At 44.1% G+C, this 17,794-nt stretch overlaps 1 protein-coding gene across 1 annotated transcript in view; it reads left to right on the top strand.

Annotated features, from left to right (window-relative positions):
* Window positions 1-17,794, top strand: part of LOC138521536 (phospholipase A2 inhibitor gamma subunit B-like) — a 130,375-nt gene that overhangs the window by 24,235 nt on the left and 88,346 nt on the right. The window contains exon 2 of the mRNA XM_069634448.1: window positions 14,514-14,630. Within this exon, the coding sequence (XP_069490549.1) occupies window positions 14,514-14,630 (117 nt within the window). The remainder of the gene's footprint in view (window positions 1-14,513; window positions 14,631-17,794) is intronic.

Genomic DNA, 17,794 nt, shown 5'->3' with positions numbered 1-17,794 from the left:
TTGGTTTTCTTCGCAACTGGAGTCAAGGCCGGTACCATGGTAGCAGGAGTGTCCCTCGATCCAGCTTATCACCGTCGATACGCTCGGTGTACCTTTGACATCTGCTGCAGGACACTTGGGCTATTGTCCTCGGTCTTACGATTCCTTTTGCAGAGGTTTTGCTGGGTTTTGTCAAGAAGGGCTAGGTTGTGTCTCTCCTCGTCTGCCTCTCGATGTTTGTCGCCTTTCTCCTCCTCTTGAACTGCCTGGTCTTGATAGCTGTCTCATTGTGTGGTCTGCCTCGCTCGTACTGTGCTCTCTATGCTCTCCTGCTCCCCTTTTTATCCCTCTGGGGAAGGGAAATGGCCGTCAGGTGTGTGTGATTCTGATAAATTGCCTGACTTTTGCCTGACCCTGGTATTGGGACAAGTCAGGTAAACGGCTCTGGTGTTAGTCCATTGTCTTTCATGTTGTGCGAAAGTGTTCGTGTCGGAAAAGGGGGGGCAGTGTTTTTGAATGTCCCACGGAAGAGGATGGGGAAAAGGTGTTGAAGGAAGGAGGATACCACGTCTCACCCGTCAGTGTCCTACTCCCACTCCCCGAGGACACCCCATCCAGGTGATCCTCCCTCACTAGTCCACCCACAGGATCCAATAGCGATGGCCATGTCCTGGCCACCTGGACAACAGATCGCCGGGATTTAGCCAGGGTGACACCTTCAGGTTTCCCACAGCGGTTAAACAGGCATAGGGTGCAAGCTTTAATCGGCCACTGAGTGACTACTGTATGTTTTTTATCTTGAAGGGAAAGTGTGAAAGGGAATTGTATCTGGTCAATCACAAACAATGGAGGCTCTGCCAAATCTAGGGTGAGTTGGCAGCTAGTTGACAAGTTGTCCCATTGAGCTTGATCATAGCCCTGGGGAGTGGCTTCCTCTGAGGGTTTGACAACTGAGAACTATGTCTTCCTCCCATCACAGTCTTCAGCTACAACCCAAACAGACTTGTTTTTGGGACACTGAGAACACTAGGATCCCTCGCTGATTGTTTCAATGTGTCCCTCCTCAGCACACGAGGGAAGTGGCTACATCCCCCATGCACAGCCCCCACCCACTCACACAAATACTAGAGCAGCGTCTTCTGATTCTAGAATAGGTCTCTGAAGTACAGGCAAGTCCCAGTTCAGTTCCAGAACCTTGCTACGACCCACCTCAGCAAGCTCTACCCCATGAGGCAGGCCGGCGGCTGTAAACCCGGTCTGCCACAGGGCATCCTTCTGTATCTGCTGGGTGATAGGGCACTGCTGCCACACTAGCTCAGGGAAGCCTTTCAGAAGCTACCCTGTACTGGTGTAGGAGCAACATCCTATTTAAATGAAAAGCTCCAAGCTGCTGTGTACGAGCGGAGAGCTTTTCACTTAAATAGTGCGCCGCTGCCACACCAGCATGGGCAGTCTTTCAAAGGCTGTCCCATTCCGGTGTAGCTGCAGTGCCCTATTTAAATGAAAAAATCCTGCTCCCGTGCTGGAGCACTCAGAAGAAGGGACATTTGTTTTTATGAGGAGCAAATCGTAATATATCTTTCAGTTTTGCAGGGGCCACAGCTCTTCCATTGTTCTGAATGGTAGGTATGTGCAGTGCGCAGTGCATGTAACAGACAAATCAGAGCAGGCATATTAACCCTTTGTGCAATCTAACTGGAAATGGGAAATTCGGATCCGTAGGATACAAGTATATCTCTGTAACAGAGACATTAACACCCCTGGCTATATTACAGGGACTCAAACTTACTTTTATCTCTTATTTGATTCATTTTTTATTTGACTTTTTATTTTATTAGAATTATTTGAGTACTGATTACATTTGAATTTTTAAGTTTTGGCTCCATGAGGTGGTGGTTTAGTTCCCCTCTGCATGTGAGCCAAAATGAATGCCCTAAATGATGACTAGGAGATAAGGCGTCAGATTCACTCCTTATCTCTTTGCTTCTGGACTCCTCTGCTGGGAAGAAATAAGGCCTGTCCTTTCAGGTAGCCACCATGCAACCCGATTACGGGATAACAGGTAAGCACTACGGCTACCGCGGGAGCCAGGTCCCACGAGGAAAAAAACCTTGAGGGGGGAAAAAAAACAAGGTGCTGAGAAGACCGTCCAGGTAAATTTGGTATTCTGGGAATTTGTCTTTACAGGAACCAGGAACAAGTAGAAAACACGAGCTCACAAGGCAAACTAGCGTCCCGCAATACAAAACAATTGCAATGTGAGAAGCCTTCTGAATTACCTCTATTTATTTCTGGGTATCAAATGTTGCCGAGCACATGAACGCGATGATGTCACCGCGTGGCAAGAGCGCCTGGGCGCCATCTTGGATTGGGACGCAATTTGAAAGCGTTTCCAAAATGAAACCTGATCAGATAAGCGGCAAGTAGGCAAAATCATGACATAAGGGTTGGCAGAAGCAGATATAGAGTCTGGCTTTTGTTTGGCTGAACTGTCTTTTGTCTTGGTTATCTGCAGTTAAAATGTTTTGCATTTTGCATTATTCATATTACCAAACGTTTTTTAGGATCAGACAACAGGCAACCATTACCAAGCACAGTTGGCCATTGCTGACTTTCACCAGCATCCAAACCAACCACAGTTGCCTATCCCCAAGTCAATCATTGCCAAACATGGCCCACCATCCCCAATAATAGCTAACCATTGCCAAGCATCGCCAATCATGTTCAAGTCTTGCCGATCATGGACAGCGATTGTGGACCATGGACGTCTATAGCCATTTGTTGAGCCAGTAAGGTTGTTCTGTGGGTTGAGTCCCCACCACAGAGATCTGAGGAACACAACTAGACTGCACCTTTTATACTTTCAGGGTCTATCAAAGACCTTGAAATTATATGAGGTTAATGGTCAAGGTGTATTATTCAAGTTGCAAGAGTGCATTTAGTTTATGGATGGTGTTTTGTCAAAGATTGTGTGAGAGAGACAGGTAGAGAGAGATAAAGACAAACACTTACCATTCCAGCACCCAATATGGCATCCAGAAAATCACCATGGAAGGGATAAACACATGTTATAAATATAATCCCCACCTGTGGAACACCACCAATCACTGGGGCACCCTTGAACGGCATTAATAAGCATGCCAATTAACCTTTTTTACATACTGCCTGTACCTGCTGTATGCATCTCCTTCTTGACAAATGTATGATATACGCAGCCTATAAGATAGTTAGACTGGTAATAATGCTGTGGAGAGGATGAATACACTTGCTACCGTGATCTCCATCTGAGCAGGAGTAGGTAACATTTTTATTTTATTTATTTCAAATATTTTCATGGTGAAACATATTCTAATGAGGCCTCACAGCGTTGACAACATTGGCAGCTTCCATGGCCGCAAGGTTGATGAAATAGGAACAGTTCCACTTTCTAAGAGTATCATCTGGTATGGAAGACTTTGCTAAACCAGGGGATTACACCAAGATCTGCACTAGAAGCAGCGAACATGTTTTAACAAGCTTGTGGCAGTGGGCTTTGAAAGGGAAGGCTGTATCAATCCTACTCACTGACAAATAATCTGCAGGGCTTCTGAATTGATCTGCACAAAAGAGGAATACATCAGTACAGTACTCCACTCATGCACATCTTCTGAACTAAGGACGTGAGACCAAAGGACATGCAGTAGAGAAGAGGTGGCACTTTGCAGCAGCACACCATCTCACTTATCTCCTGACTCGGGGTCTGAGCCCAGGCCATTGTAAAAGGGAGGCAACATAATGCGTGCCTGCTGCACCCATGCACCAAAGCAGTATCCCACTTGTGTTCGGAATTGAGGGCTTCTTACCTGCAGATGCTGTAAGGGGTGAGAAGCAGAACATGTATGCCTACTGGGTTGATGTTTCTGCACAGCATACTGTGTTGCCCGCATCGCTCTGCCCCACGCCACAAGGGCACACCGTTCGTGGTCGAGGAGGCATGTGAGAGTCTCGCAGGGCGTTGCACGGAAAAGCACAGAGCGGCAGGCACAGAGGTTGCTCCCATGGGGCTCTCCTGCTTGTGGAGTGAACTACACTATGCACACCAGCCGGGTGTGATAGCAGCTGTTACCGGGCCGGCACAGTCGTAAGTCAACTTTATGTGTAGAAATGCTAATTTCTACACATATCTCTCAGGCATATTACCTCCATGTTCCTCTTCCTTGTCCCAGTACCTACTTTTAAGGTATCAGCCTCTTTGACAGAAACCCTTCAGGTGTCGGCATATGAGGAGGGTCACACAGCTTGCAGTCTTAATTGCTGCTGTGAACACGCTACTGGTGTAATAAAAATGCTGAAGCCAGGTCCACTTAATTTATAAGCACTCTGTGTTTATTTCATTGAAGTGCTGTTAAGCACACGCATTGGCAAAACCAACAGTTTTGGCTTGTGTATCATATTAGGAGCTTGCCGGGCACTGCTTAGATGCCCAGGTACTGCCACCATTTTGCACCTGCAACTACCAATGGGCAGTTAATACCAATATGACTGTGCCTGACAAGTGCCTTTGCCATGCCTACAAAAAAGCCCAAACTGTTCCCATTGCTAATGCTTGTTGTATTAGTGTGCTCCGTCTTGTCGATGTTCCTGTTGCTGTCTGTCACAAACACACCTTGTACCCACCGACTTTCCTTACGTATTGCTGTTTGTGGTTGTTTTTATTAGTGCCTCTTTGATGGAAAATTGTATTTGAAAGGTTGCATTTCTTGATTTTATGTAAGGAATCTGTGGGGGTATATGACGAGGATGTATCACTTTGTTGAAATTACTGTTCACGCTCTTTCTTGAATATAACATTTTGACAAAAAAAGTGTAGAACCTAATGGAGGAAGTCTTATGTGGTGTGTTAAAGCCCTTCAATCAGGAGGATGGATGAAATGCACAAGGATGGTTCATGAACTCATAGATGTGGCACCAGGGACTGTAAAGCTTCATACCTTGATCGGCTGGAGAACACCTGGACACAGTGGCGTACCAAGCGAGGGCTGGGGGGGGCACACGGCCACCCCACAGACTCTTTTGAGAGCCTGACCGGGACTTTCGTCAGTGGGCCGCCTCTCCTGTTCGGCACCTCAATGAAGGTGCCCAAACGGGAAAGATGTCCCCCTGGCAGGACAATGTGTGCTGAGTAATTCCTGCTCAGCAAAGTAATTGTCCTGGCAGCAGGACACCTTACCCTTTCCGAAAGCTCTGCAAGGACAATGTCCCAAGGAGCTCCAGGCAGCAGCAAAGGGGCTCGCAAGTTGCACTGTGTCAACAGAGCATTTCAATGTGAACCATTAGGCACTGATGGGAGGGAGTGTTGATCTATTAGCAGGGACTTTTGTCCCTTTAGAAATGTGCGTGGCAGGGAGTGATCAGGTGTGAGACGGTTGCATAATGTTGCAGGCTTTATGAAATAATGAGTATGGCTTTACCCAGGGGGGGTTTGTTAGGCTCACATTAATCTGCCTGATGTGATTGTGACTTTGCATGCAGGATGGGGACAATAAAACTAAATCCAATAAGATCCTCTTATTGTTCAACATATTTCTGTAATGATGTATAGTTAAAGTTAATAATGAAAGGGCAGTTTCTTATGTAATGTGCTTTGCTTCCAAGGCATTGCTATAAATAAACTATTATTTAAGCACATGAAATGCAAAGGGAAACATTAATAAATATCTATATAAACTAAAACTGTGTGTTGCTTAAATTGTCCACATCCCAGTTTCACCATTTAACCAAAGTGTGTGATCCTGGGCAGACCATGTAATCAGACTGTGTCTTATCTGCAGCTCTGCAAGTGATTCACTTCAAAGCTTTAATATATCATGCTGTTATTTAAAAAAAAAAAAAGCCTGTCTTGCTCCATCAGTGGAGTAACTTTGCTGAAAATGTTGGGGGGGGGGACATGACATCTGATGAAAAGGTGCCCCAGCCAAATGAATGGGGACAAAATGATGTGCCATGAACGTTGGGGGGGGGACACCACTGTCCCCCGCTAAAATTACGCCCATGTGCTCCATATATAACAGTGCAATTTAGGTATTTTGCACCACAAAATTATTTGTCACTTAGCTTACTTATGACAACTTATTCTAAAGTCACTTGCATTCTGCCTCCAAGTATGAAAGACTGATGATGCTCCTTGCTATGTGCTTTCTGTGAAGTAATGTCTGTTGGTGCAATCCATATGCAAATGAGTTGATGTGCATGTATTTTGCCCCAGAGCGCCACGACAGAGCTCTAATAGATGAGTTCTCTGCATCTGTAATGATTCTGCCGTTTTTTTTTGTTGTGTTAAAATGCGATATGCCACTAATAATGTTACCAAAAAAATAGACTGGGGCAGGGGTGGGTGGTTTGTGGGCGCGAATGAGACAGCCTGGAACTGCGTGCACTGCATTTGAGGGGAAAGTAGCAGGAGTCTCACCGTGGCTGTCCGCCACTCCCTCTTGCAATGCTGAATACTCCACTTACAGGATAACATAGGGAGGCTTTTCATAAGATGTAACTGTCTTGTTATTACCGCAAAGCGCAGCTCGACATTTCATGAACTGTAAGGAGTCATTAATGGCTTCAGTTGAAGCCTCGTATTTTAATGACAAGTTAAAGTTCATGTAATGCCGAGCTTCGTTCCGTTGTGGGTATAGATTAATCACCGTTTATTATTCTGAGAGAAAGCTTTACATCAGCGGCTTCCTCAGAGGCAGCCTCGCGTTTTAATGCAAAGCTTTCTCTCAGAATGAACAGTGTTTTATCTATTACAGCAACTGGGGCAGCTCGCGCGGTGCTCTGCTGCTTATGTCTGTGACCGCTCGGAAGAGAGGCCGCTGCTCAGGCTCAATGCAGCCAATCAGCGAACAGCCGAAGACCAGGGGATACCGGATCGGTATGGGATACCAAACATTACAGAACACCCCCAGTGCTTCACTATAAATCATGACTGAGCATGCGCAGTCAGCCGGATTCATCAGAATATGTACGTGTATGTGAAATAAGTGCATTATTAACGTGACAATGATGCACTTACTTCACATACACGTACGTATATATTTTTTATGTATACTTTGATATGTTTTGCACATTTAGTGCTTATTAGAATCCTGGGACTTTGTGAAACACAGTGTCCGCTGCGTTTATCTTTTGGAGTCCGGTGGATTCGTAATGTTTACGTCCATTTACGAGTAGCTCTTAACAGGGCTTCGCTGTGTTCTGTTATTGCAGTGAGCCTGGCTCACATCAAGTTACAGAAACGGAACCCCTGAGACCACATAAACACAATGCACACCACATTCCTGCTGTCAAAAAATCCTATCCTTTAAGTACAGACTGCGCATGCGCAGGCATGCTCAGTCAGCAAGATAGGATTTTCTGACAGATAGGAAAAAGTGACGTTACACCGGCCATCAGGCAGCTTGGAACGCGGGCTTGTATCGGTGGTTCAAGCCTGCGTTCCTAGTCATCTGATTGGCTGGCTCCCCCGTCCAAGGTGCTAATGTAAAATAGTTTACTTAGGCACTTTACAGCCATGAGTTGAAAAAGAACTATTTATGGTAAAAAGTTTAATGGGTGCACGGCTTCATTTTAACGTGTGTGAACGAGAATCTGCATGTTAATGCTTATTTTAAGGCACAGAATGAAAATGTGTTTGTAATGCATTTTATTGAAGTCCCTACGCTATTTTTCTGCAACACATTACAAGCTGCATATCAGCTTTTTTAAATCCAAAGATATTTCACATTGATTATATGGATTAGAATAGAAGATCTCTTACATTAGATTAAGCAAGTGGCTAGGTATGACAGTGCGTGGCAATGTATAATAAGGAATGAAATACGCTCTACGTATGTTATAAGGATATTGAAAGTCACCTCGGAGTTCTGTGACCTTGAAACGAAATACATCCTCCGACCTCGTTCCTCGAGAAGGTCACGGAACTCCTCGGTGACTTGCAATATCCTTATAACGTACATTAGGGGGTATATTATCCCAAATATTGTCTGTTACACTAGCCTTCAATAAAATCCTTTGCTTGTGACAAAGAATGGAAAGGTACAAATAAAATAGCATTGTCGGGGATCCTAGGTGCCAACGCTACTTTTGGTGACCCGCTATCCTGAGATATCCTGCATGATTGGTGCAATCTCACCCATTTTACAAGCAGGGCTTATTGGAAGAGCACATCCTTTTCACTGTCTTCATCACCGTGCTCCTTTGGCAGATGTAGCAAAGCACTCTTCCCCAGCCTTTACCAAAGGGGGGTTGGACAATGTTAATCCCACCGGCTGAATTTGAACCAGGCCGCAACGTTTTGCTCTGCACGTGATTTCAGAATCACAAACTTCTAACAAATCTAAACTGAAGATTTAAAAAAAGAAAGTGCAAACTGCGGACACTTATCCAGCAGAAAACTTTGCTGACAGTAGACACTGTCAGGAAACGCTGTTTTGTCCTGAGAATTGTTCCATCAACAGCATTTACGCAAAAAGAAAATACAGCTAATGCAAACTTTTTTTCAGAATAATGTTGCTGTATTATTTTGGAGTACGACTAGAGTGTCCCTCAGTTAATCACTCCCAAAGCAAAAGCTTCACACACTTGACACCACCAAAGGTGGGTGCTTTTCCAGTACCCATCGGAAAAGCACCCGGCAATGATATGTGCCAATACAGTAGAGCCAGGCTGCAAACACAAAAACGAGAGGGGAAACAGAGATGACACAATAATCATTGTACAGCACGTGGCGTACAACTAATCGCACAACACTCATTGGGTATCTGAAAATCTCTCCTCTCAGAAAGTTATTTTTTATAATACTCGCCAACCTCTGAACAGTCTGCAAAGCTTTAAATCAGCAGCATCAAAGACATTCTCTGACCAGCTTGCACGCTTAACTGGATGAACAGCTCATGGGCTAAGCTCTTGTCTCTGCCATGGGGCTATCGTTCACTGTGTACCTTCTAATCCTTGCTGGGTGGGCTCAGCCCTTCATCTCTCCAAGGTCACCAAATGAAGTGCCCTTAAATTGGGTAATGATAACATCTATTATCACAGTGCGTGGAAGTAGGATGAACCCGGTATGAAGAGGTACAATATTGCATGCAGTGATTTAAACGAATGAAAAATAACAAATGCAATTTTTAACGAACCTAAAACAACGACAAAAATATCAATTTTTTTAAAATAACATGTGTGGGTGGGGTTAGTGGTTAAAATGGGATCAGGGGTGTTGGGGTGAGGTTTTAAACATAGGGAAACAGGGGACTGGGGTTGACCCCCAAATAAAAACAAAAAATAATTTGATATTTTGTCATTGTTTTAGGTTCATGAAAAATGCATTCTTTATGTATTCATTCATTAAAATCACATGTAACGATACAATATATGAAAGCCTATGAAAGGAAATTAAGTCAAAGATCTCCATTATCTGTAAGAAAATGGCATTGAACATTAACATGCAGGCAATTCCTACAATTTCAATATTGTCCATGTATGATCCCTACGGTGTTCTTGAACTGACATCATTCAGCGACGAGTCAGGCTCTGAACTGGACATCTGCCCTGGAAGCATGTTCAAGGGTCTAGCCTCGGATCCTGAAATTGCCCACCTCTACCATTATGTTATCAATATATCCTTGATACAGCATGAATGAGTATCTTCAAAGAAGCCTTTGCTGGAACCATCATATCTGTGAAATTTCAGGCTGTTCTCCAGTCTGACTTACCCAGCAAAGCTCTAGGAGTGAGTGGGCAGGAATCGGCTACGACCATGTGCTGTGAATGTCGACCCTTTGCAGCTTTCTGTGTGTAGTTTGTAGCTGACGGCCCTGCAGATTCATTTATCTTCTCTGTAGGAGAGGATCCGCACATTAAGATGGCTACCGGAAATGCCACCACTTGCCCCTAGAGGAGCTATATCCTGCAATTGACGCATTCTATTCTACCAGTTGTCCATGGCAGGAGTTTGTGGCATTGAACTAGCCCATCTTATTTCTTTTTCTTTCAATTGGGGTAACGGCTGTTTCTAAGACTCCATTTCAATTTGCTTCCTAAAACCCTACCTGTGGGGACCTCAGTGCTCTGCCCTCTCCCCATTAATCTTAAATTTCTAAATGCAGCCCTTAGGATTAATTGGGTCTTATGGTTTCACCCTATATATTGAAATCTGCAATACTCAAATATTGGTCGTCTTTACAGTTGCATTGTTTTTTACTTCAGTACAATTCTGTGTTGATATGAAAGATTCTGACTCCCCGATAAATCTGATCGGAGTAATGTTGAATCCTGCCAAACTGGGATAGTTATGAGTGGGAGAAAACCCCTTTTCATCCAAACAGCTGTGTACTTGTTCTGTGACTGCTGCTAAGGTAACACATGTGGCAGCAATCATTAATCAGGATCAATCCTTTGAAACACAAGGATTGATTTCAATGCGCATCTGCAATTCAGAAATGGGTTGTGTTTAGAAATGCACAGAAATGCACACATTCCCCTGCACCTGTTTCAAATCGGCACAGGGGAGCGCAAGGTATGACAGGGTCCTTTTTGAGCCTGTCCTGCATCTTCTTTTAAGTGGAACATCAGTGAAAAAAAATATTGCTGTCCCACTTGCATTCCTATCCCTCAAACAGCGATAGAAATACTTGTTTCCCATATTTTAGCATTTCAGACTGACTGGCTGTTTGAGAGTCTGCCACATCACCCACGTGAGTGCTGGGGGCCGGTTATGCATCAGTGACATGAGCGCGCGCCTGACACTTTTATATGTAAGGGTGCTGACCAGCGCATCACTCATGCTGCAGCTCAGCCAATGAGAGGTACGCAGGTCACCTCTGTGGATAAGGGGATCTCTGCATTTCTGAAACAAATGCAAATGAAGAAAGCACAGCCTCTGAGCTTTTTTCAATTGCGTCCATGTTTGAAAATTGTCTCCAATGTTTTCTACCGAACTTGGTAGCCTCAAGTCTCTCACTTTTGCTAAGCAGCCAATTAAGAAAAGATCTCATATCACTGCATGACATCAGTGACACATGATCATGTCAATATGATTTAGTCATGTCAGCTCTCTCTGTATGATCCTCAAACATGTGGTCAGGATATCTCTAAGGATTGATATCAATTAGTCAAGTAAATAGCCATCGGGTTTTTTTCAGTAACCATTTGATTGTGCATCCTGTCCCTCTCTTCATTAGGTCCCTTATTATTTCCTTGTGTAAGACCAGATCTTCTAGATTCTTCACCCCCAACCCTTGATGGATAATATACGTGGAGTGTGCTTGTGAGAGGCCAGGAATTCTCCATAGAAAAGCATGTTCTTGCAGCAGTACGAGGCAGATCTCCGTAATGCCCCAGACGTCATCTCCAAAATGATCAGATGTTTGGCCCCTATAGTGGCATGGATATGGCTGAGTGAATCCTCAACATAGCTCCAATTTGGAGTCACTGAGCAGCCAGGCACACCTGGGATAGCACCACACTGCTGGCGTGTCTTACAGACTTGGGGTTCCACATGCAGGCCCGTTTCAGATGCTTTGAGATTGTGACCCCGGATTTCTACCACTAATCCTTCATTCCTGAGTCTCAAAACCTAGATAGATTTGAAGGGGTTGTGCGCGGAGCTCACGTGCACAGCATGTGAGTCACAAGGATAACATTACTTTGAAGTGTTCTGAGGCGACAGTCATATTTGATCACCTTTCTATGCACTGTCTTGATTCTCTTTCTATTCTTGCATTAATTACAACTTTAAAGTTCTTTTATTAAATGTAAGTTCTGGGAATGAGGTAAGTTCCCTCCTAAGCACTTTTTACTGCCTCGAGGTCGGCCACACAAAGGCTATAAAATGGCACTCCGGCTTATGGTTCCTTTCTTTATGATCATTTAAGATACAATCCTTCTTATTTGTTATTGTTGGAGTGTATGGTGCATTGGTGGGTACGCTCTTTTCATTCTATTCTCATGGGGTTTGATTATGTGGGCCTCTTGTAGGAGCTAGATGTAAGTGCACAAACATTCCCTTGCACTTACAGGCCTTTAACAGACCATTGAAAAGTCCCAATGCCAATTTAATTTGTAATTTTCATTTTTTGCATCTCTCAGGCTTAAAGCATTCCCTCGGTTTCCTTGTCTGCCCTTGTTTTCTCTAACCCCCATGTGTCTTTTCTTTTGTTTTCATAGGTTGTACCTTGTATCTTGTCCCCTTCTCCTTAACTCTTACATCATATGTTTGGTCTCTTGCTTTACACTTGGAATCCCGCCTTCTCTTTTCTCTGTCGTTACCTAGTGTTTTTCTTTTTTCCTTTGCATTCCCCCTCTTTCTCGAATCTTTGGAAGAAGGTGTGAATCGTCCATCTGGTGATGGCTACTCCCTTCTTGACATGTGAGTGGGCAAATATTGTTCCGCTTTTGATAGTTGCAGGGCTGTTAACTCATAGCCTCTGGTCCTGCTCATTTATGGGTTTATTCACAAAGAATGCTATTATATGGGGGGAGGGCGGGTTTTCTCCCATTGGGTTCAGTCTGGATGTTTCATGGTGTGCCATCTGGATTTTGATTGTGACCCCACATTTATGTGGCTGTGCTATTCTTTAATTCAAGAGTTTGACTATGTGTCCTTGAGGAGTCTATCCACCTTCTCCCTCCGGCATCAAGTATATTTTGGGTTGGATCTTCACTACATGTTTAGCATCCAACCAAGGTTTTTCCTTAGGTTGACGACTTCCTCGTGTGGGGCTTTGAACTGTCTATGGTTCCATGTAGCCCCTTCCTCGATTCTTTACCTGGTATTCTACATCTTATATTCTCCATTTTCTGCCCTAGTTGGTATTGAGGTAAATCCTTTTTTTTTTTCATTAGTTCAGTGATTTCTTTGTTTTTCATCTGATTCTTGTGAGTTTGTGCCATGATGTTTTTGATCATATTGTGTACGTTCACTCAGGTTTTATCGTTATCATTGTCATTAGTTCCTGGCCTTCATTCTGGTGTTTTATTTGTATTTTCTGTATCATATTTCTTTGCCCCTTGAGGCTGTGGATGATTAGCTATTGATCCAATTATCAGATGGTGCCGTTGATGTCACTCTATTTTGCCCTGCTCTGCTCTGCTCCTTCTGCATCCTACCTCTTTCCAGTGTTGTTTGCCCTTGATCAGTGACATGTGAGTGTTTTGCTTCGCAGGACAGAAGAGAAATGACTCTTGAGGGTGCCTTCTCTACAACGTCGCACAGCTTTTCACCATTCATTTTCAGCATGGATGCCTGGAGTCAGAGAATAAATCTTTCAGAGTGGTTCACCAGGAGGGCCCAGCTTGGAGGCCCAATCCGTTGTTTTTGCTTCGCCAACGCCTACATCCTCCTCTGGCCCCCGCGTCGAGCCTTGCTATCTAACTTAGATGCATTATAGAAGGGCGTTTTGTGAGTGAGATTTCATTTTTTGGCTGACTGATGGCATAAGACACCAATGTCCATCTAGCCCATACCTAGAACCACTATGGAGACTGACCTGATTAGGAAGTTCCTTACGCAGCATTGTTCGCTGTGAGTATCCTTCCCCATGGAAAGCCGTGTCGAGCATGTGGAGTGCATCAGGAAGGATGGGGATGCAGACACACAGCACATAAACAGGGCAAATGTTAATACTTGGGTTCGTTCAATGAGTGGCTAGGGCTGTTTTTAGCAGAGGGCATTGCCAAACCATTCCTGATTGCATGGCGCCATGGGCATATTCATCTCTGGGAGCATGCCTAGCAGAGCTCTCCGGGATGGTATCATACAGTTTGGCGGGGCACACATTCGGACATAAAAATATGAGTGCTCGCATTCTGGCACGGTGGCCATGTTCAAGTCAGGCAAGACAGCATGGGTCGTTGAACTTTGCAATTGAGGAGCTGGGCCTGGTCCTGGTGTGAAGGATATCGGCCTCTTCAAACAATCGTGCAGTGTGATAGGTACTTAGTTTTTAAATTACAGCCAGCCTCGCATGAAAGATGCTCCTGATTGATGCGCAACAGTATTGCCATGAGCCGACATCCTTCCAGAACATCCTCCAGTGTTACAATATGTTTGATTTCACCTGTGTGCCGCCGTTCAGAGTGGAACCTTGCTAAATTCCTGCTGAGGTGGGCTCACACACACACATAGCGTTATGTGATTGCAACTCACTTGCCTTCCACAATCCTTGATTGCATGTCTTTGACGCAGCTTTCTTGGCAAACAAATGTGATTCCAGGCTACTGGTATGAGTACCTTCCAAAATAATGTTATTATCTGGCCCCATGATGCCAACAAATTAAAGTTGTCGAAAGCCTGGCAAATGACCATACACTGTCTACAGAAAATCCCAAAATATTGGTTTTGTAAATGATTGTTTTGCTTTGTCAGAAGTGCAGAACTTTCAAATAAATGTCAGTGAGAAGTTGGAACAGCTTCCTCTTTTGGATGCAAGGATTAGCAGCAAGAGTGTGCATACGCACACAGTTATGCGTTTTCGATTGAGAATTTGTTTTCTTTTTCTTTCTAGTGAATTCCTTGCAGTGTGAGCAGTGCGCAGGCATCGGTAGCACCTGCTCCGGCACTGCTCATACGTGTGCACCGGATGTCCGTCGATGTATCAGAGGCCTGGAGAACAACGCACTGGGTAAGTGCCCTGCACCAATGCATGTGTCAGTGAACGAGTGGATTGTGTCTGTCCTGACATCCTGCCACAAGCACCCTGTCTGTTCAATGCCAGGTCCCTGGTTAGTGTCTCTGTGACGCATTCGTTTTGCTGGAGTATTATGACTGTGTTTGCCTGCACCGCAAACACCTTGACCTCAGGGAGTGTGCTATATCCTGTTCTTCCACTCTGTTTGTGCTGCATGGAATATTGGGTGAGTGATGCGTGTGGGGGGGGTGGGAGTGCTGTGGAGTGATTGTCCAGCGCCTGTAGGGTTGTCCATGCTGAGTGCAGGAGGCCTATTGCTTCGGGTCTGAATCCAGTGTCTCCCCCACCTACTTACCCCTGTAAAATGCAGGGACTTCCTTTGAGGGTCGTAAGGGGTCGCACGTGCAACCCTTGGCACCCCCCAAGTAACCCCTGGTCCTGCCTTTGCGACCCCTGGAGTTGAGGGGGCTCGGATTTCAAAAAGAAATAATTTATTTTGATATCACTCTGACTTCAAAAAGAAATTATTTCCGTTTCGGTTTTTCGAAATGGAAATCATTTATTTTTGAAATCAGTGCAGTGACTTCAAAAAGAAATGATTTCATTTTGAAATCCAAGCCCCTCACCAGAAAGACGCCTGAGTAGGTCGTACGTCTCAGTGCATGGGACCTTCTGGGACCTTCTGGGACTAGTGCTACCTGGTGCTGGGTTCTGCAGGAGGCCCTGCTAGCAGGTGGGGGGGTCCTACAGAGACCACTGCTAGGTGCAGAGACCTGCAAGACCCCCTACTACTCACCTCACCTTTGTGAGTTGGCTTCAGCCGAATGCTGATGATCAGTTGGGTGCCTGCCTCTAGCTTCCATCCACAAACCCTGGAAGGAAGGTGCCGGGCTCAGCCGCTGCCCTGAATGTCTCAGCACTGGGCCCGCTGCCCTGACCACCAGTGTGCTCTCTGCTCACAGATGGAGTGGGCACATGGATGCTGATTGGGTTCTGAGGGCTCTGCTGGGGCTTTAGAATATGCAACCCTGAGGGATCAACATTCTAGACCCATTTAGAAACATCTAATGTATAAAGCACAAGTAGAATTGCCTTAGCATTTCACATCACAGCTTCTGAATCCAAATGTTCACGCGTGATTTATTATGTTTGTTACAGACTGACCTACCTTCACTCACTCCAGACTCTTTCTCTCGAGGCTGTTTCTCAATGTTTTTTAGAAACTTCATCAATTAACATGTTAGAGGTTTGAACCCCTGAAAGAGAGTTTAGTAGTATAATGCCCTTATTGTCGGCATCTGAACGTAACTTTCAGCTTCCTCTCCCACCACCTCTCCCCCTCTTCCCCATTTCCCCCTATCCTTCTCCCACTCCTTCCATCCCTCCCACTGCCTCATTCTTGCACCCTCCTTGCCTCTCACGCATGCTTAAAAGCAGGGAATCACCTGGCCTGGACCTTTTACCCAATGGTATTTCATTGCCACACTTTTCATGTCCTTACATGGTGGCTTGTTCCTCAATAAAAGGGCAAACGCTTGTATATATATATATATATATATATATATATATATATATATATATATATATATATATATATATATATATTTCAACAAAAGGAAGAAGTAATTCCACTTCTTCAACAGGGGGACAGCACTCTCCAAATTGCGGTCTTACGCCAGTTTCAGTTTTCATAAATCAGCCCATCATACAACGCCAGGTGTATTTCAAATATCCAGTTTTATTAGGCATCTACAAGATAGATTAACCACGGGACAACGCGTTTCGCAACGCTCCTGCTGCTTGATCACGTACAAATGAACAACACTTAAAAACCGCCATTAAATACATACATGCAACACTCTATGGTATCGTGAGTTTGGTTTGTCCGTTTTCACTTTTTACCCTCAATAGGTTCTATAGCGTCCTTTGGTGAACGGATTCGGCCATTTTGTAATAGGTTTTATATACATTTCACCATTGATTCAAATCACCTTGTGTGTGTGTGTGTGTGTTTCGTATTTACACAGTCTTCCTTATATTTCCTGTATTTACTGGAATATATAAATGTAGCAGAGGAACTACCAAGTTGTTTTTATAAAAATTATATAAAGTGCTTAGTGCATTTAAGGAAAGATAAAATTGTTAGTTTCATTCCTCACGTATTTAGTTACATATGGGTAAAAGTAAAATAACAGATGAAGTCATTTACGGTTTTGCAACTGCCTCTAATCTATTTATAAAGGAATTATTTCTTAGATTATAGCATGTAGATACTAGTTAATTATTAAATTTAAACTGGACTTATTTACGTCTTTCTAGTTGTGTACACTTCTTATTCAGGCAATGTGTAAAGTGCATAGTGCTTGTGCATATTACTTCTAAATAAGTATATATATGCTGTATAGCTGGTGTGGGACAGAGCATAGAAAGTGTTTTTCACATGTATTCTCTGCAGTCGATATTTTGCACCCATATTTTCTGCTTGTCCCAAACGTAATGTTTGGTGCATTGCACATTTACAGGGGCAGGATGTCAATTGGTTGAGAAACTGGGTTGTGTAGCCTTCTGGATGGAATGAAGGAAGCCTTTCCTGGTCTTACCCTGCCCTACGGTAATGCTCAAAATCGCTCTTACCACATAGTAGCTGTATGTGCCATTCGTTCTCCCGCCCCATATTAGTTGTTGACCACTTTCAGCACTAGAGCATGTTCTACAAGACAATGCTGACATGTTTTGTTAAGACAGGCATTGTGATTTTTCTTTGAGCTCAGCCAGCATGTGAATTTAATTCGTCAATTGCACTGGAGTACAGCTAAAATGGGGATGGGAATGATGAAAGACATATAGCTTGTGGGTGTTGTAAAGTTATTTTTCCACCCATTGACTTCTCCTCGCCATGCTAATCTCTATGGCCATTCCCACCCACTACCAGCCCTTCCCCACCCAAAACACAATCTACTAGGATCTCCTTAAGGTAGCTCTGTCAAGCAGTAACATCAGAGTTTGGCCTGCAAGTGTTATATCGAAGCAGCCTGCTAAGAGTTATTGGCTCAATTTCAACTATAAATTCACTACTGATGTAATAAGAATGAATAGCACGCGTGCATTTAGCCCTTAATTTACAAGCAGTATGTGTCTCCTCAAATATGTTCCTTGCA

This window comes from Ambystoma mexicanum, chromosome 1q (genome assembly GCF_040938575.1).
Source record: "Ambystoma mexicanum isolate Mex_15411 chromosome 1q, UKY_AmexF1_1, whole genome shotgun sequence".
Taxonomy (NCBI): domain Eukaryota; kingdom Metazoa; phylum Chordata; class Amphibia; order Caudata; family Ambystomatidae; genus Ambystoma; species Ambystoma mexicanum.
Note: the sequence above shows the minus strand (reverse complement) of the source record. Positions and strands in the feature narration are given on the sequence as shown.